Source organism: Panthera tigris, chromosome B3, assembly GCF_018350195.1.
Source record: "Panthera tigris isolate Pti1 chromosome B3, P.tigris_Pti1_mat1.1, whole genome shotgun sequence".
Taxonomy (NCBI): Eukaryota; Metazoa; Chordata; class Mammalia; order Carnivora; family Felidae; genus Panthera; species Panthera tigris.
In genome coordinates this window covers 3,535,700-3,554,837 of record NC_056665.1, presented here as the reverse complement: position 1 = coordinate 3,554,837, position 19,138 = coordinate 3,535,700, and the positions used below count along the sequence as shown (strand labels likewise).

The 19,138-nt window shown below is 50.1% G+C and overlaps 1 protein-coding gene across 8 annotated transcripts in view; it reads left to right on the top strand.

Annotated features, from left to right (window-relative positions):
- Positions 1 to 17,878, top strand: part of SH3GL3 (SH3 domain containing GRB2 like 3, endophilin A3) — a 130,609-nt gene extending 112,731 nt beyond the window's left edge. For all 8 annotated transcript variants that reach the window (XM_042987933.1, XM_042987931.1, XM_042987930.1 and 5 more), the window contains one exon: positions 17,213 to 17,878. In XM_042987933.1, the coding sequence (XP_042843867.1) occupies positions 17,213 to 17,418 (206 nt within the window). In that variant the 3' untranslated portion in view covers positions 17,419 to 17,878. The remainder of the gene's footprint in view (positions 1 to 17,212) is intronic.
- Positions 17,879 to 19,138: the final 1,260 nt, after the last annotated feature.

Genomic DNA, 19,138 nt, shown 5'->3' with positions numbered 1-19,138 from the left:
CCCTTCGAAACAGCACACCTGTATCCCTTGGATAAATACCTAGTAGTGCTGTTGCTGGGTCGGAGGGTAGTTGTATTTTTAATTTTTTGAGGAACCTCCACACTGTTTTCCAGAGCGGCTGCACCAGTTTGCATTCCCACCAACAGTGCGAGAGGGTTCCCGTTTCTCCGCATCCTCTCCAGCCTCTGTAGTCTCCTGATTTGTTCATTTTAGCCACTCTGACCTGTGTGAGGTGGTATCTGAGTGTGGTTTTGATTTGTAGTCCCCTGTTGATGAGTGATGTTGAGCATATTTTCACGTGTCTGTTAGCTCTCTGGGTGTCTTTGGAAAAGCATCTACTTATGTCTTCTGCCCATTTTTTCACTGGATTATTTGTTTTTTGGGTCTTGAGTTTGGTAAGTTCTAGCTAGATTCTGGATACTAACCCTTTATCGCACGTGTCGTTTGCAGATGTCTTCTCCCATTCCGCCGGTTGCCCTTTAGCCTTTCTTAACCTATGAAGGTTACCTTGAGGCTGTCTGAATCAACAGGGGACTGGGAGTGGGGAGGCAATACTTTTAACTTAATCCTTGCCGCAGAACTGGGCCCTTCATTTGGTTTAGAGAAGTCTCAGAGTGATTTGGGATAACACCTTGCTCATCAAGCAGTTAGCTTTTCTAACGCACTGCAATCCAACCTCGGCTCTTTTCTCTCCTCCCTCTTACTTTTGCTTGCAAACTGGGCAGTTCTTGTTGTCTCTCTTACAGCAATTTGTGGCAGCCCCATGGGGCGGCGAACACGCACTGGCGTTCTGTTTTATCCATCTTTTTTCTTTCGAGCTGCTGGCATGTGATATGCTCTCCAACTGGTCATAGGCCAAAGTGTCACCAAACACTTTGCCACGACCCAGCGAGGTCGTGGCTTCACGCCTCTTATACCCGCTTCTTCCTCATCACCTCCTGCCCGCAGAGTCGGCACCACAAGTCTCGTGGTGGCAAGACCCCACTTCTGGCACCGTGTTGTGTCAGTTAGGTCGTAGTTGCTGTTGTGTGGACGCTCCAGGAAGCAGGTGTTCAAAAAAGGTAGAAATTAAGACTGGGAGCCCAGGCCAGAGATTCCCCTTTAGGAAATGAGCCCCAAATGGCTCACGTCTCTTCCACTCCCAGTCTGGCAGGAGCGGAGCCTGATGGCCTCACTTGGCTGCAGAGGCTGAGTTGGGGCGGGGGGGGGGGTGCGGGGAGAGTCACATCCTACCTGTATTGATATTCCTGGGGAAGAAGGGAAGAGTGGGTTTCGTGGTTAGCTCGTGGCTCGTACCACACTCACCGACCACACGCTTGTTGTGGAAGAAGACATCTGTTCTGTCTCGCTGACCTCCCTGTAGGTCCCACATAATTCATTTCTGTGAGAGTGTGGTCCCGCGTCCGTGCCCACGCTGCTTGTGGGACGGCGTATTAAGGTAAGCGAGAGCTGGCAGATGTCTTCCGTCGGGGGCCGAGTGGTAAATACTTTAGGCTTCGTGGGCCGTATGGGCTCTGTTGTAACCACGTGACTTGGTTACAGTGGGAAGCGGCCGTAGACAGCATGGAAATGAATGGGCAAGGCTGTGTTCCATTAAAACATTATTTGGCCTGCAGGCTATCATTCGTCGACCCCTGGGGTGACTCACTGGGAAATCAATTTAGCGGTATCTATCAAAATTAATAAAAATGTTTATGCATTCTCAGTGGCTTCATGCCCGGACATGTGTCCTAAGGAAATAATTTAAGCAACAGCATATTCCCCGTTCTGTTACACCACTGTCCAGAGAAATAAAAAGTTATAAGTGAAAATAACCTAATGGCCAGTGTTCATTTATATATATTTGTCTGTAATAGGGCAACGGTACATCAGAGGGGTTGTTATGCAGCTACTTAGACTTATTACTGTGGACGTTAGGTAGATGCATAAACCTGTTTATGGTCTGAAAATCGAGTGGAAAAGAGACGCAAACTTGTAAGTATCCTGTGATTGCAGTTCTGCAAATCGGTGTCTGTGAAGACCAGGTTACGTGGTAGTAGGATCACGGACAACAGTTTCCTTTCTTTTCAAGATACTCTTTCGGTTGTGTTTTGATAAGAACGTTCAAATAAGAACATTTGGATGAGCCTCCGGGTGTGAAGAGAGGATCATGGGAACCATTAACGCGACTGCACCTGGCTCACGTGCTTCTCCTCCCCTTGGGCCACGGCAGCCCTGTACCCTCATTCGCTTGGGACAGTCCCGGTAAACTGTCCCAAGACAGTCCCATCTCCGTTGCTCTAGTTCAGTTTGTAATAACGCCCCGCTTTTACTCTCGGAAGTTGTCCCGTTTGGATGACAGTATATTGTGTCCCTAGCGTTTGTGGCTTTGCTTTTCTGCTTCTGGTCCAGAAACACTAGATTCTGAATACGTATATTATTATAGGCCACTTCACAATTTCTGTTTGGAAAGAAGCGGGATATAAAAAACTAAAAACTTTGAAAGTGAGTCCGACCCCAGGCTGCCTATCACCCCCCTCCCCGCCCCCTGCACCGTATTGTGTCTGAGGGAAGCCCAGTTAGCAGGAGCCAGGGGCCAGCTCCCGGGATGCCATGCTCTCAATCGCTAGGAGAGAAAACTCAGCTCTCCGTTGGGAGGGGGCGTCCTTGCCTACTTGGAGGATGCCCACTGGACCTCTCAGACGGACAGTGTGACAAGCACTGTACTCTGTGACAGTGAAGGTGGATTTTAACTGAAGCATCACTTAAGGCCGTAAGGACGTAGCATTGGAGTGCCAGACATAGGCCAGGTATCGTTATTTGATGCTTTGTATACAGAACCCGTTTCGTGACTGTAACAATATTTCAAGGAAGTGGTAATAGTAGAAAATAAAAGGGTAACAAATAATAATATAACAACATAGCAGTTACACTTCCCGAGTACTTACTGTGGGTCAGGCACGGTACGAAATACTTCGTACACATTTCTTAGATTGTCGTTAGGCCCATTTTGCAGATGCGTAAGTGGAGGCTCAGAGGGGTTAAGTGAGATTTTTCTCAAGGCCGCAGAGCCAGTAAGCAGTGCCGGGCACTTTCCCTCACAGATATTTCACTTTATATCATTAAGAAGGAATCCAGGGCAACGTTTAAAACGTCCAAGAGCATCGGGGATGATTTATTTCCAAGATTCTTGATCGCAGGGACGCTGCAGCCAGCAGGTGGTCGCACAGGGAGTTGGTCGTATGCATCTGACCTGGAAGAAGAAAACGCGGATAGGACGGCGAGTTCCCTGGCTTTCTCGGCCGGACTGTGCATGTCAGTGCTTTCGTCCCCTCCTTCTTGGCCAGTAGCTAGGCCCCTGGGCAGATTAAGTTGTTAGAAGGGCAGTGGTCGGCCAGAGACCAGACCACAGATGTGCAAGAGATGGTCTCTGGAAGGGTCCGGGTCCAACCGCCGGATGCTCGGGTGCTGCAGGCTCTGAGTGCCACCGTTCGACGCGTGCCTGTGCCTTCCCAGGCTGCCTCTCCGAAATTGCCCCTGGCAGGAGCCTGGGCCCCGGACTCCAGCATCGGGCTTCGGTGATTTGTGGGTGGAATCTGCGAGTGTAAGGGGGTCCTGTACTGTTTGTTTCTGGGGCACGGTTTCAAAAGAAAATGGCATTTTATAGCCTGTATCAATGGGAAATTACTTTCCATTAGGATTCTGGATGATTTGCACATAATGTTTATAAAGTGAAGGAAAAATGTCAAGCATTTCACTAACAATTTAAAGCGAAGCTCGCAGGACTCTGCCAGGAACGAATTCCAAGAACATTTTCTCCATCGTTTCTTTCTAAAAGAAAAGAGGGAGATGAAAAGGGTGCAGGTCAATTAGGCACAGTCCATCGCGGGACTGAGATGGAATCTTTGATAACATCATTTCTCGCTGCTTAAGAGGATGAATAGAATGAGCCAGGAATGGAGAAGGGGGAGGGGGAGGGTGGGGGAAGTCACATGTTGAGATATGAATTGCAGAGCCCCGCTGTCGCCCTGGCTTGGAGAAAGCACCGCCCGGCCGAGCCCGTGAGTGCAGGGTCACGACGCTTCACCGGCACGTGCTGCCCCTGGGTCCCCAAAGACACGAGGGGGCCAAGAAAAGTCTCCAGGCTGAAACGTGTGCCTGGGTTGTTGCCAGAAAACCCTGGGTTTTGCAGAAAATAGTGTAGGAGGTTGTAACCTGTGCTCAAGTATCTTCCTGGCTCATTTTTACCGGGCCCCACGTTGTCACTTAGTGCGTTACAAAGTATAGGGGCGCCTGGGTGGCTCCGTCGGTTGAGCGTCTGACTTCGGCTCAGGTCGTGATCTCGCGGTTCCCGAACTCGAGCCCCGCGTCGGGCTCTGTGCTGACAGCTCGGAGCCTGGAGCCTGCTTCGGGCTCTGCTTCTCCCTCTTTCTCTGCCCCTCCCCAACTTGTGCGCGCGCTCTCTCTCTCTCTCTCTCTCTCTCTCTCAAAATAAAAGCATTAAAAAAAATTTAAGAACCCTCTAAGTTACAGTAATACTTGGCTGTCCTATCTGTTGGGTATACTTTCTTCAGTTTGTTGTTTTTTCTTCGAAGTTCTCTTTAACATAAAGGTAAGAACAGGGGCGCCTGGGTGGCTCAGTCGGTTTAGCGTCCGACTTTGGCTCAGGTCATGAGCTCGCGGTCCGTGAGTTCGAGCCCCCACGTCGGGCTCTGTGCTGACAGCTCGGAGCCTGGGGCCTGCTTCCGATTCTGTGTCTCCCTCTCTCTCTGCCCCTCCCCGGCTCACGCTCTGTCTCTCTCTCTGTCTCTCTGTCTCTCTCTCTCAAAAATAAGTAAAACATAAAAAAAAAGACAAGGTATATTTTATGTTTTTTATCAACTCAATTATGTGTGGAGGGTTCCCCCTCCCGCTTGGGTTCTTAAAGAGGGTGCCGCTTTATATAACTCACGATTTAGGGTTAATATGCTCTGGCCTGAGATGGGCTGAGATCAGTGAACAAGTGTGGGCTGCGAGTGCATGCCGTAGGCGTTTCAGAGCAAGGCAGAATAAATCTCTCAAAGGGCCTATGTGAAGACAGTGCAACTCCCTTCAGGTACAAAGGAGACTTTTATAAAGTTCTTGACACTTCTCAGAGGGGCTCGGAAATCCTGTCTCGAGTCTGAGTCGTTCCCCTTGTTGGGGCAGAATCTCTGGGATTACGTTAGAAAATAAACATTTCTTCCAAAGTAAAGTGTGAGGCTTGAAACTCGAAGAAGACGAGCACTTTGCAGATAGAAATATATGCTTTTTTTTTTTAACCTAAATTTCCAAAGAGGAAATTAAAATGTCACTTAACAGCGACAGTGGTGATTGCTTCGTGGGCAGGTTGGTTTTTACTTTTTCTTCTTTCCCTCCCACAATTTTCTTGTTTGTTGCCCTCCCCACACATGCGTTTCTGTATATTATCAGCAGTGGGTCAGTCAGTGCTATTGACAGGAGAGAAATAAACAAGGAAGTGCAGGACTCCTGTGTTGTAGCTCAGATCCATGAGCTGTGTGACTTTGGGTGAGTTTCTTAACATCTCTGGGCTGATTTGACCTTGTTCCTAAGTAAAATGATCGGCTATAACACCTTCCAAATTTCTTTCCCAGCTCACTCTGTGGCTGTAGTAATTATCTTTTATGAGCACCTAACATTCTTAAAAACTTGAGAAGTGTACAGACTGAACATTTTGTATGTTCTGTGTTTAAAAAATATTTCTTTAAAAAGATGAAATTGAACCATGATTCTTATTGTTGATCAGCAGCCATTGATTCAAGAAAGGAGAAAAGCCCTTCTCTTATTTTTCCTCCAAAGGAAGCTTTAGAGGGAAAGGCTCTCTCCCTGCAGGGAATGGTTTCCTGTAATTCTTCGAAAAAGTCTATGAAAAGAGGTTTCAAAAAGCTGTAAGATGTAACTTGTAACTTAGTTGTGGCAAGTTCAATACTACTTGGCTGAGATGGTGATATGATTCTATTATCTCAAATGCTGCATATTTAAAAATGTCGATATTTTGCAAGGTGTTTAAGCTAAATTTTAAAATGTCATTATCTAAATATTAATATAGGTACTTATACATTTTTAAATGTTTATTTTGAGAGAGAGGTGGTGAGCAAGCTGGGGAGGGACAGAGAGAGAGAGAGAGAGAGAGAGAGAGAGAGAATATCCCAAGCAGGCTCTGTGCTGTGAGCACAGAGCCCGACGTGGGGCTTGATCCCATGAACCACGAGATCGTGACCTCATGACCTGAGCCGAAATCAAGAGTCAGACACCCAACTGAGCTATCTGGGCACCTGGTACTTACATTACAAAAAAAAAAGGGGTAGAAGTGGATTGTGTCCCGGGTGACACATAGGGCACCCGTATAGCACAAATCCAGGGGACAGTACCTCGGAGTCCTGTCTGACGCCCCCTGGAATTATCCAGTGGGTGTGGCCCCAGGTGCAAATTCTAATGCCAGATTATGAGGATGAGAGACTCAGGGAAAGCGTAAGAAAACAGTGCCAGGCCGGTGATAAGTGGCTGACACCGGACCTCCAGGACAGGTGCACAAAGGGGGGAGGCGAGTCTAGTCACGGGGACGCCAGTGGGCAGTAGCCACTGCTTGTTGCCCGGGGCTGTGGGCCCAGAATAGCCAGCCTTTCTGATTTTTTCAAGAGAAGCCAGAAATCATATATTTACGAGCAATCTCCTGATTTTTTTTCTTAAAATTTTTTTTTAACATTTATTTATTTTTGAGACAGAGAGAGAGAGCATGAACAGGGGAGGGTCAGAGGAGGAGGGAGACGTAGAGTCTGAAACAGGCTCCAGGCTCTGAGCTGTCAGCACAGAGCCCGACGCGGGGCTCGAACTCATGGACCGCGAGATCGTGACCTGAGCCGAAGTCGCCGCCTTAACCGACTGAGCCACCCAGGCGCCCCAATCAATCTCCTGATTTTTAAGTGTTGGCATGTAATCCGCACTATACAAAGCGAGGAGCAGAGCAAAGGAAACACATCTGCAGGCTTGGCCCCGTGCCGGCGGCCAGGAAGCCACCTGTGATTAAGGCCACCGTTTGTTTTCTGCTTTCCCTTCACTTGGAGTGGCGAAGGGGACCCACAGACACTGGGCCTGATGGTCACAGAGGGTTACCTCCCAGGCCTGGTTGTCACAGAGGGCCACCTCCCAGGAAGCTTCCATAAGTACAGGGGCCTCAACTTTCGACATTACATCTCAGGACAAGCAAGGCTGTGCAGGGTGGAGGGCACACACCTTACTGGTCACACCGGGGTGTTGCAGTCTTCATCAGCTGGGGAGGACTGGTATTAAGGGTAAAAGAAATCACACATGCTCATTTTTATAGACGAGAGTAGAATCATGAAGCTTGAGTTCCACTGACAGGCAGTTTGAACAAGTCACATCTCCTGTGGATAAACACAGATTTCTTATTTCTAGAAAGACAGTTCATAGACTTCAGTAGATTTGTCTTAGCTAGCTGGGCAGCTGTCACAGAACACCACAGACCAGGGGCTTAACCAACACACTTATTTCCCACAGCACTGGAGGCTTGAGGTCCAAGGTCAAGGTGCCAGCAGATTCCGTGGCTGGTGAGGGTCTGCTTCCTGGTTTGCAGATGGCTGTCTTATTGTTGTGTCCCGACATGGTGGCTCTGTCCCATTCCTGCGGGTCCACCGTCGTGACCTAATCACCTCCCCAGAGTCCCACCTCCACTTACCACCACATTGGGGACTAGGCTTCAGCGTATGAATTTGTTGGACATTCAGTCCGTAGCATTAACCACAGATTAAAGTTGAAAATCAGGGCCCAGAGGTGACCTAATCCAGAGCTAGAAACCAGGGATCTGAAGTCCCTAATTTATTACCAGCGGACAAAAATAGGATTTTATTTTATTTATTTATATTTTTAATGTTTATCTTATCTTTTGAGGGAGGGAGAGAGACAGAGTGTGAGTGGGTGGGGGGCAGAGAGAGAGGGAGACACCAAATCCAAAGCAGGCTCCAGGCTCCGAGCCGTCAGCACAGAGCCCGATGCAGAGCTCGAACCTACGAGCTGTAAGATCACGAAGCCGGACATTCAGTCGACTGAGCCACCCAGGCGCCCCAAAAATAGTGTTTTAGAGATGCTAAACAAAATAGGTTTTGTGGTATTTATCATAATTCTGCTGTGTCTGGGTCAGCTAAAGGGAAAGTGTTTAGCTTCCAAGGAATTTTTCTACAAGTGCTTGAGATTTTAGACTGATTAAAAGAAAAAGAAATTAAAACTTGCACCAAATATGCTCATTCTAATTCAAAAGAGGTGGCATCTCCTGGGTTGAGTGTGGTGTCTGGCCCGGAGTGCCTGAGAACGAGTCTGAACTGGAAATAAACTTGAAAGTTTGAAACCGGTCATGCGTCCCAGCCCGTCAAGAGCTGAGCTACCCCGTCGTCCGATGGTGGGGGCACAGCCACATCTCAGGGAGGTCCTGGTGTGCAGCTGAAGCCCCCCAGAGGGGGTAAAGGGTCCCCCATTCCTGCTTGGGTTAACTCCGCCCATTGACAGGAAACTCCCTCTCTGCTCCTTAGCGGCCCCACCAGTAGTGTTGGTGATAAGGAAACACCTCTGAACTTCCAGACTTAAGACCAGGAAGGCGGCAGAACCTGAGCCCGCCCGGCTGCGATGGGTGTCCCCTGCAGTCCTCACTGTCAGATGGGCTCCGGAGCCACAGAAGTGCCCAGACCCTGGCTCTCACCCCATGCCTCTGGGTCTCGGTTTCACCCTCAAAAGGATGGGAATTAGCACCCTGACCTCACAGGTTTATTTGAAGCTTGTGTGAATCGGAGGTGCTGGGCACGCGTAGGGCTGCAGAGTAAGAGCCCACGACCCAGTGGCTGTTGATGTCACCTAATGGTCCTCTGATTTCCTAGCCTACAGCAGACTGGAAGCAGCAGATTAGAGAGGCCAAGGGACAGCTTCGGGAAGGCCCACTCACGGCAGGACAGTGACGGGTCGCGGCCCGACCACAAGGGAGGCAAGAGAAAGACTAAAAAAAAAAGCAGGAACAAAACACTCAAAAGGCACAGAAGTCTGGGGCATTTACTAAAAGACAAAGAACCCTCCTCAGGTCAGTAGCTTCTGGTAGATCGGTCATTCGCCAATAGGCGCTCACGTCGGCATCAGGTGTGCGAATCACTTCTCTCTCCCTCCCCTCTCCCCTCCGAACTATAGGAGTTGGGGGGTGGGGTCGTAGCTTGCCTTGCAGTTAGTTGGGGTGCTCTGCGGGGAGGGGGTTCCGGGTAACGGGATCCCCAGAGTCGGGGCCAGCAGAGGAGAGAGCAGTGGGGGCCTCTGAGGGTCTGAAAACAACCCAAGTTTAAATGCGGCCCGAGATGGCGATGTTTTCGTGCCGCGGAGAGAAGGATGCCCCCCGCCCCGCTGACCGCTCGCTCCCCGTCCCCCTCCACCGCCGTCAGCGGCAGGGGCAGAGACACGGTCCTTGAGGACAGGCCGGCAGATCCTGGCACGTGAGCAGGCCCGGCTGCAGATGCCAGGGACATCTGACGCCACGTCCACTCTGGTGGCTAATCTGCCACCTGCGGTGGATGCCAGTGTTTGTGTTGTTTTTTAACTGAAGCCTGAGCTGCTCACTTAGAAGCAGAGGCTCAGGCAGAGGCAAGCAGGCCAGAGAGTAAGTACCCAAAGGACGTCCTTTGAGCATGACTGGCAGGGCGAGGTGGGACCTGGGTGGGCCTTGGAGGACCAGGGAGGGGCTTAGGGGAGACCGCTCCCCAGAGGGCATCCCGGGGCCTCGGAGCTCCCCCGGGCGCGCCAGGCCGAGGACACGTGGGCTCACCCAGCCCAACGGATGGACCCCGCCCTCCCCGCACCCCAGCTTGGGGTTGGCTCGGCAATTAGGTGGGGATGGACCCGCCAGCTAATGACTTTCGGATCGAGGGTGGACTCTGGACCCAGATGGAGGCGCTCCGTGTTGAACCTCTGTACGCCTTGGTTTCTCCATCCATCCCACTGGGGAAAGTGATGGAACCAAAGTAGGCCCACTGGTACCAGCGAGGCACCCGGGATATTGCCCCGGCCCGGGGTAAACCCGTGTCACCCCTGTCGCCGACTGGGGCTGAGGACCAGGGAACCACCACTGGAGTGAGATGTGCTGGGCACCTCTGTGTGAGTCGCCCTCTGCGGCAGGGACTTGGGGGCACGAAGGGCTGGCTGGGGGAAGGGCACTCCCTGGAATTTCACCGTTGTTAAAATAATAAGGGGGGACCCAATATTGTTAGGAACTAGGCCAAATTATTGCCTAGAGGGAGGGAAACTTATTTTAGGGAGAACGGGAGCTCCCTACCTGTCGTGTGCTGCCATTAGGGTACTTACTGACCAGCCACCTTGAAGCTCTTGTGTTCCAGCCTCCTTTGTTTCTTTTTCTCCTAATGGTGTGGATCAGGACAGGAATAATAAATATTTAACAGGGATACTCCCTTTTCTCTGTTAAAATAATCTTTGTTTCAGGGCTTTAACAAGGAAGACTGTGTTTTTCCCACCTCTGCTCTCATGTTACGTTAAGCCAGGTCTCAGGAGTAAGAGAAAATAAACACAGGCCACTGGGCCAGGGCGGGGGTGGGGGGAAGGCTGGACGGTGGGGGGCTGGGGGGTCAGCTGCCTGCTGTGCAGCACACGCGTGCACATCGGCCGGCGAGGTACGCGACAGCAGCTCCCCGAGGGTCCGGGGCCACTGCTGCGTGTGGGACAGCCGGCAGGTGGGCGTGGTCGAGGAGCACCAGTTGCCGGACTCCAGGGGACAAAAGGCACACGTCGTCCCCGAGGATGGGACGCTGGGTACGACCCATCTTTTCTCACGCGAAGGTTTCAGCAAAGGTGCCGGCTTCTGACTGGGAAGTTGGGCATTCGGGCACCTTGCGGACGTTTGTGGCTGGTCCCGTTTGGGAGACCCCACTGAGGAGACGTGGTCTGTTCTGCCTGGACCTTTGGGCTCCAGCCCTGGTGATTGTGACTCCTCTTTTGTGGAGAGGGAAAATTCATACATTATCACTTAGGTGGGCAGAAACTTTTATTTCTCTTTAAGTGAACTGAACTTGCCTCCATTTAGACCAGTGGCGGAAACAAGTTAATCTTTTTTCCATTTCTACTGTTGGCCAAAAAAAAAAAAAAAAAAAAAAAAAAATTAATCTTTTTTCCATCTCTTCTAATGGTGGAAAAAAACATAATCTTGCCATTTCAAGGTAACTCGGTCTCTTTCAATAGAAAGTAGACTATCCACTTATTACTTGGTCAATTTAGGACTTAAATTCACTTTAAGTCCCTGTCAGGGCTCTTGGTTTTCCTCACCGGCCCTCTTCTCCCCACGTCTCGACCCCAAGATGTGGCCCAGATGCCAGGGGAAGGTCACTGGACATCGTGGTGGCCGGCGAGGAGCTTGTCTGGGCCTGACCTGCTCGCACTGTTGAGATGACTTATCACTACAGGCCCGGGCCTGGCTCTGTGGTCCAAGCCTCCAGCTCTGCCTTGTGGGGTCTCTGCATCCTGTGTGCCCACCCCCAGGCCGCGCCCGGTCCAGCTGCCCCCCCAGCACCTCCTTGCTTCCGGGGGGACTTGAGATTTGTTCACGGGTCACAGGGAGCCAGGGGTGGCTTAATTACACCACCCCACCGTTACTACTGTTTGGCCCCCCACCACCTGTGGGGCTAGAGCACTTCGGGGGGGGCCTGGCTTCTCCCAGAATTCCAGTGGGAAGTGGGGCCCGAGACCACCACCCCCTGCCCTGCATGGAATCTGGGGAGCTTTTAAGCCTTCTTGCCCAGCCTCTTCTCTCTCCGGCCTCTAGAAAGAGCTTGTGTATCTCCTCTGGGTGGCAGGGAACAGCCCTTCCCTCTTTGCGGCTTGTGATAGGATCTCCTTGCTCTGAGTTCTTCACATCCTGGTTCCTTGGACCCCAGGAGTCAGCCTATCTGGCTGTCTGTGTCTCTCTCTCTGCCTCTTAAATCTCAGAAAAGCCTACCTGGCGCCGGCATGAAAGCCGTTTCCCGCTGTTTCATAGCTGAAGTGGCATTATTTTGCAACTTAGAACTTGCCACATTGACCGCACTGTCCACGTGCGGGCTCTCCCCTTTCCATCAAGTTAGGGAGGCCACCGCCCCTTGGATTAAGGGCCCCAGACCGCAGACGCGAGCCAGCGTGACAAGTGCGTGGGATGATGCTCCAGAATATCGTCTGCTGCTTGTGTCAATCAGGACGGCCAGCCCAGCTCTAGCCGGAAGGTGTGGATTTACCTGGTGCCCGCACTGCCGGAAGTGTGTTCGGGGCGGGGGGCGGCGTGGAGCTGGCCGGAGAGAGCCAGGTGTTCAGGCCTCACCTGAGTCAGGGAACTGGTGTCCAGGGGTCTCTCCACTCAGTGGTCTCAGCAGAGACGCCCTGTTTGGGGCTCATCTGCTAATGGAGTGTGATAGGAGTGCCGGTCGCTCTCCAGCTCTTAGAAAATCTAAGTGGGCAGCGTGGCAACGGTCCCTTGCCTAGAATAAATGAGGTGAGAAGTGAGTAATGTGTCTTTCCCCCGATGTGTTCGGTGTGTGCGCTGGGAGTGCACACGTATACACATGCAGCTGGTGGTCGGGGTAAGTGCGTGCCTGCAGTTTAGCATTTATTTTAGTCATTGCAGGTAGCTTGCAGAGTAAACGGGAGGAAAAAATACACTTAGACCCGTGCTCAGGGTGGTAGCTCACAAAATGGCTTGGCAACCCTGAGTAGCGTCCTAGATCACGTCGGAGGTGACGTCAGTCGGGTAGGTCACAGGCTGGGGTCTGGAGCCCTGGCGTCTGGCCCTGGCGCTGCCATTAGCCCCGGGGCCAGGCTGTTGTCACCTCTTAGAGGCATCACTGTCTCTCCTTCAAAAAGAGAAGGGTCCATGGGAGGACCACCAAAATACCTTTCTAGCGCTGACGTTTCGCGTTCAAGGAAGTGCTTCCCGAGCCCACCGTGTGGTTTGGCAGCTGCCTCCGGCTCCCTCTTTATTGCACTGGTAGAGTGCTGGAAATGCTAAAAGGATGGTAATCACCTTCATAGACCACGTTAAAGCACGTATCCATTAATAAAGTCGACTGTGACTCAACGGCCCAAGTTGCCATAGATTTTCGGTGCCCCAGCTCACCAGCCAGGCTTTGCGTTTCCAGAGGAGAATGAAAAGTTCTGCAGGCAAAACACTCCATTTCCCAGTGCTTTGAAGTAATTGCATGTTATCCTGTTCAAATTCAAGACGATGAGCCGGGCCTCCACATTGAAATCCTCCCACCGCCATCATTATGACAAAAGTTGGGGTGGCATGGAGGTCTGTCGTGGAAGGAGCCATCAGAAAGCTAGAAACATCAAGTACATTCTAGAGACCGTAGTGCAGGTGCATCCAGATGCTAAAAGGCTGGTCTACATGTAAGTCACCACATGGGAAGGAGCTTCCTATCTGGAGGGGGAGAAGAGGATCCCGTTCCCTACCGTGACCACTTTCCCTTTCCCCACCGGCTGAAATGCCATGACACTCCCAAGCTCTGGTTGACAAAAGCAGAGGGAGGGGGGAGGGCCATTAGGCTGATGATTTGCAGCCTCCCCTGGACATTGGAATCCCCTGAGAAATTTTAAGAAGCCCTGATGTCCAGGCCCCACTGTAAGAGCTTCTGACTTAATCGGCCTGGGGTTCAGAGGGGCCGTGGGCGTCCTACCGTGCCGCCATATCGAGAGCCGCGGTAACAGGAAGGCAGTGGGGTCCTGCCGAAGGAGGGCCGCGCCACCAGCCGGAGAAACGGGCAGCGCACGGTGAATTTGCTGCCTGGGACAGAGGGGCTTCTCGTTTGGCCAGACACAGAAGTACCCAGATCTATATTCTCTTTATGTGGACATAAACGATCCGGTGAGGAAGGAACACAGTCTCTGGCAGAACTTGCCTCGACTCTCAGTGGAAGTGAGAGAAAGAAAACTGTTTCCTGATTATGGAAAAAAGGAAATCAAAACAGAAAGCATAAAAGAGGATGGCAGAAGTGAGATGATCTAGGCAGATATTTCAGTCACGTGCAGGGGTTAAGCTCTTGTGAAAGGACACAGACTGTGAATCCGGTGTGGTCTTGTCCTGGGACACTGCCTCCCGCCTTTGCAGACCTCCCTCTGCTCCTGTGACAAAAGGAAGCCGTGAGGAGTCGGCTGTCGATGGTGTGGAGTCCTCCGTGGTCTCCTTCTGGATGGCCTGCTCTCTTCTGGCCGTGGTCTCTGTCCACGGGGTGGTCACCATGTACGTGGGGTGCGTGGTTTTCCCGGGGTGGGGCTCAGCTCCCTTCCAGCTCGTTCTTCACGGGGACAGTCACATCTGCTCTGCGTCCACCAGTGGTCCGTGAGCTTGACCCTCTGGTCAGGTGTCACCTCCCCTGGCCGGGGCAACCTCTCCGCTCCTGCTCACCCCCTTGCCTCAGCTCCTCCACAGGGAATCATGAGACTGGCTGAGGCCACGCGTCCCATTAGAGGCTGCCGTGCCCTGGAGTGGGGCCACACACCTCTTTTGTGGACACTCTTATGTTACTGTCACAAAGTATCCAAGAAAGCATTCTATGTTCAGAAACCCATTAGCCTAGATCATTGGGGGCAAATGTTTTCAAACATTCAAGACTGAATATTTTGGAGAATAGAAAACAAGTTTCTGGCATGTTCTGATACCAAAACCTGACCAGAATGTAAAATGAGAGTAATTTCGCTTTTGAATAGAGATGCGAAAATCTTAGTTAACAAACCCAGTGTCTCTGTCGGATGGAAGTTTAACACACGTGTAAGTGTTTCTTTCAGGGAACACAGATCATCGCTCATTAAAAAACCTCCTAAAACTAGTCTTAATACTTAAAAAAATATGATCCAGTTGCAATCAAAATGCAGTTCTTAAAAAGTAATCTCTCTGCCCAGCGTGGGGCCTGAACTCATGACCCTGAGATCGAGAGCCACATGCCGTACCGACTGAGCCAGCCAGGTGCCCCCAAAGTGGGATTTTTATTGGGGGGACAACACTCAATACATTGATACTTAAGTTTGCCTGGTTGAATGATTTCATGAGAATAGGAGATTTTGAAAGATTAGAAAGTGATGAGGAATTTACCTTATTAGTAATTCACGTTTACTTGAAAGCCACAACATTTAAAATGATGCGTCGTTGCAGGTGCCTAAATCGATCAATGGGAAAAAAATAGAAAATCCTGAAATACATCCAAGTGCACGTGGTAATTAAATATATGGTAAAGGTGAGAGTAATATTTGAAGTCAGTAGAGGAAGAAAGGATCATTTAATAAATTGTGTTGAGATAACCCTTGAGCATTGTTAAAAGTAAATAACACCTCTGTTAGCCAAAATTCAATGGAGTTAAGAGTAAACATTTTCACGTGAAAAAGTTAAATCATTGCTGGGATTAATTTAGTTGAATATGTACATTCGAACATGGAGGAGGAACCTGGGATGCAAAGGTTGATGAACTTGACCTGTATGTATGCCAAAACCAAACAGACCCCCTTCCCTGCCCCACCCCCAGGACACATTCCAGAACAGATTGAAGAAAGCATGATACACTGGGAATAATGCTCACAGCAAAATGACAAAGTATAGTAATTAGTATAGTATAGTATAGTATAGTATAGTATAGTATAGTATAGTATAAAAGGGGGCTCCTAAAACTTTTAAGACCAAAAAACAATAGACAAATAAATTGAAGAAAGGGGGAAAAAGGAAGGAAGGAGGGAGGGAAGGAAGGACCTTAACTATCCAGCAATAGGAGGTTAGTTAAAGAAGTCATGTCATTGGGGCACCTGGGTGGTTGGTTAAGCCAGTTGGTTGAGCGTCCAACTTCGGCTCAGGTCATGATCTCCTGGTTCGTGGGTTTGAGCCCCGCGTCGGGCTCTGTGCTAACAGCTCAGAGCCTGGAACCTGCTTCAGATTCTGTGTCTCCTTCTCTCTCCCCCCCTCCCCCATTCAGTCTCTGTTTCTCTGCCTTTCAAAAATGAATAAATGCTAAAAAAATTAAAAAAAAAAAAACTTAAAAAAAAAATCGGGACACCTGGGTGGCTCAGTTGGTTGAGCATCCCAACTTTGGCTCAGGTCATCATCTCATGGTTCGTGGGTTGGAGCCCCTCGTCGGGCTCTGTGCTGACAGCTCAGAGCCTGGAGCCTGCTTAGGATTCTGTGGCTCCCTCTCTCTCTGCCCCTCCCAAGCTCACACTCTGTCTTTCTCTCTTTCTCTCAAAAATAAATAAACATTAAAAAAAAATCATGTCATACTGATATAGTTGACAACTGCTCAGCAATTAAAAGTAATCTGGAGAAAAAGTCACAATAATATGTATAGGAATGTTCTTTCATGAACATATTTATGTAAATACATATGCAAATATATTCATAAACACATCTGGAAGCTTCTCCACCAAAACGTTAAATCTCACATTGGTTATCTCTGGGTTAGTGGGTTACAGCTGACTTTCCTCGATTTTGCATATTCTTCTCCCTCCCTCCCTCCCTCCCTCCCTCCTTCCTTTTCTTCTTCCTTTCTTACCATTGCCATGTTTTAGTTTAGAAATTAAAAAATAACTATTTGAAAACCGTTATTCCGAGAACTTCCTATAATCAGCCCAGCATGTCAGGCTGGTCTGTGAATAGTCTACCTGTTCTCTCCAGCCTCACATCCTGCCTCATTCCGTGTCCCGGTCACCAGCTCCGAGAAGATGTCCCGACCACACAGGCCTTTTCTGCTTCTTCCTTCTCTGAGCTTCTGAGCTATAAGTGACTCACCACCTCATCTTTGTCCTTCAAATGTTGCACGTGTATTGTCCGATCTTCACAAAGAAACCATAAGCTCCCTGAGGGCAGGGGTTGGGCCTTGTAGTTCTGTGTCTCCCTCGGGCTCCAGGCAGAACCAAGGAGCTGCTTCAGGAAGGTAGGCCGGGCCTGACTCCTCTGGATGGGGGTACCCAGGGGAGAAGCCGTGGGCCCAGGAGGCCTGCGAGCGCGTCATCTAGTGAGGGGCAGCCGGGACAGACCCCAAGAGCGCAGCATCGGTGGGCCGGGCTGAGCCAGCCTTTTGGGGAAGAAGGCAGATGACCTGGTGTTCATGACCCCTCCAGCTCTCCCCCTTCCCCCTTCTCCACAGATCATGTGTCCCATTAACCTGTACTTTTTGTCTCCGTATGACGTGGACAGGTTCTAACGTTCCCATGGACCAGCCCTGCTGTCGTGGTCTCTATGATTTTGAGCCAGAGAACCAAGGAGAACTAGGATTTAAAGAAGGAGACATCATTACATTAACCAATCAGATAGATGAAAACTGGTATGAGGGAATGCTCCATGGGGAATCTGGATTCTTCCCCATTAATTATGTGGAAGTGATCGTGCCTTTACCTCAGTAAATGTGTAACTCAGACTTTGGACCCACTTTCATAACCGAAATGAATTCACACCAGTGTTCTCTCCGTGTGGCGTTCTGTGACATCCTTGCTCTTTGACCCACTTAATGACTTTTGTATGTGTGTTCTCTTTATAACGTGTTTTGTACCAGTTTAATTTGTATAAATGATTTTCTTGTCTTAGCTACACGAAAATATACTTTCCTTTCTCGCTTAGTGTTCTAAAAGTCTTCGGTTGAATAAATGTCCGTGCTTCTCGTTGCTAAGAATAAACCACACCCATTGCAGTTATGTTAATGAATTGCCTATATTCCTCAGCTGCAACGGAATGCAAAATTTGAAACTTAAGAACTGCTAAATATTTTGTTTCCTGACGTTACTGATGTCATCTGGTCTTTCCTTTCCTCCTGTTTTAGCTGACCTGTGAATAGCCCAATAAATATGACACACCATGTTGGCAAAAGGCCGTGGTTATTCTTAATGTTGAATTGGCTTTCAAGCGTGGCGGTCCAGCTGTAAACTGCCCCTGTGCCCCGTGGCTGAGCGGGGGGGGGGGGGGGGGGGGGGGGGGGGCGGTGGGCGCAGTGTGGATGCGTGCAGGCTTCTTCCAGACTAAGTCCGCAGGTCTGAGAGGGGGCTTTCGCTGTCCCCCTGATTCAAACACAGCACACCCTCCTTCCAGTTCAGGGATACGGGACTTTTCCATGCACTGTCAAGTTTATTTATAATAGAACCTAACACAAGCTTCCGCGGCTGCCAACTATCGGGTAGGTTTTTCAAGCAGGTCCCGTTGGAATGCTCTGGAAGGAGCAGAGTGGGGAGTTGGGTTGAGTGCCAGTAACAAGATTGCATAGTTTCAGAGAACCAGCCCCTGGCCTCACCCAGGGTATGCACTCGTCACGTACTTTGATCCAGGGGCGGCCACAGCTGTCCTGGGGGAGGGGGCAGGTAGCCTTTCTCCTGCAGAGAAGGAGGCCCATTGGATGGCTTGCCCAGGATCAAACGATAGTGGTGTGAGAGGCAGAGTTTGAACTCCGATTATTCACTGAACCCCACGACTCACTGAAGTGCTCACCCAAGCCTTTTGCAGAGGCCAGTTGGTCTAAGGTGACCAAAACCAGATTTCTCAGTCTTCTGAGTCCGTGGTACATCAGAAAATTCCCAACATCCAGGATACTTTTCCTCCTTCCTTTTCCTACCAGTCCCTCTCCCCCACACCTTCTCTAAAACAGTTGTATCTATAGTGTCTGTAATATAATGTAACGGCTTTTATTGAGTGCTTACTATGGGCCAGGTGCTACTCTAAGCATTTAAATGAATGAAGTCACTTAATTTTCATAACAGTCCGTTTTGCAGATAAAAGAACTGAGATGTGGCAAGGCTAGGTAATCTGTCCATAGTCACACAGTCTTTATGAAATGCCACAGCTGGGCTCCTAACCTAGGGAGTCTCCTTGCCTCTCCCGTGCTCCTCACCCCTGCCCACACCGCCTCTCCGACCGCGCATTTTCCCACATACACTCACAAAGGAGCTTTTTGTACCCCACCAACTTTTCTTTTCCAGCTGCCATATTTGAAATGTATCCCACAGAAGGAGAAGTCCAGAGCCATTCTCAATGCCTCTTTGGCCTCTTGTTTGGGAAATAGGAACGGCAGCTACCTGAGAGCTGTAGACTGGGGGGCTCTTGTGAGGCTCCAGTAAATGGCTCCCCTCTTCCCCTTCT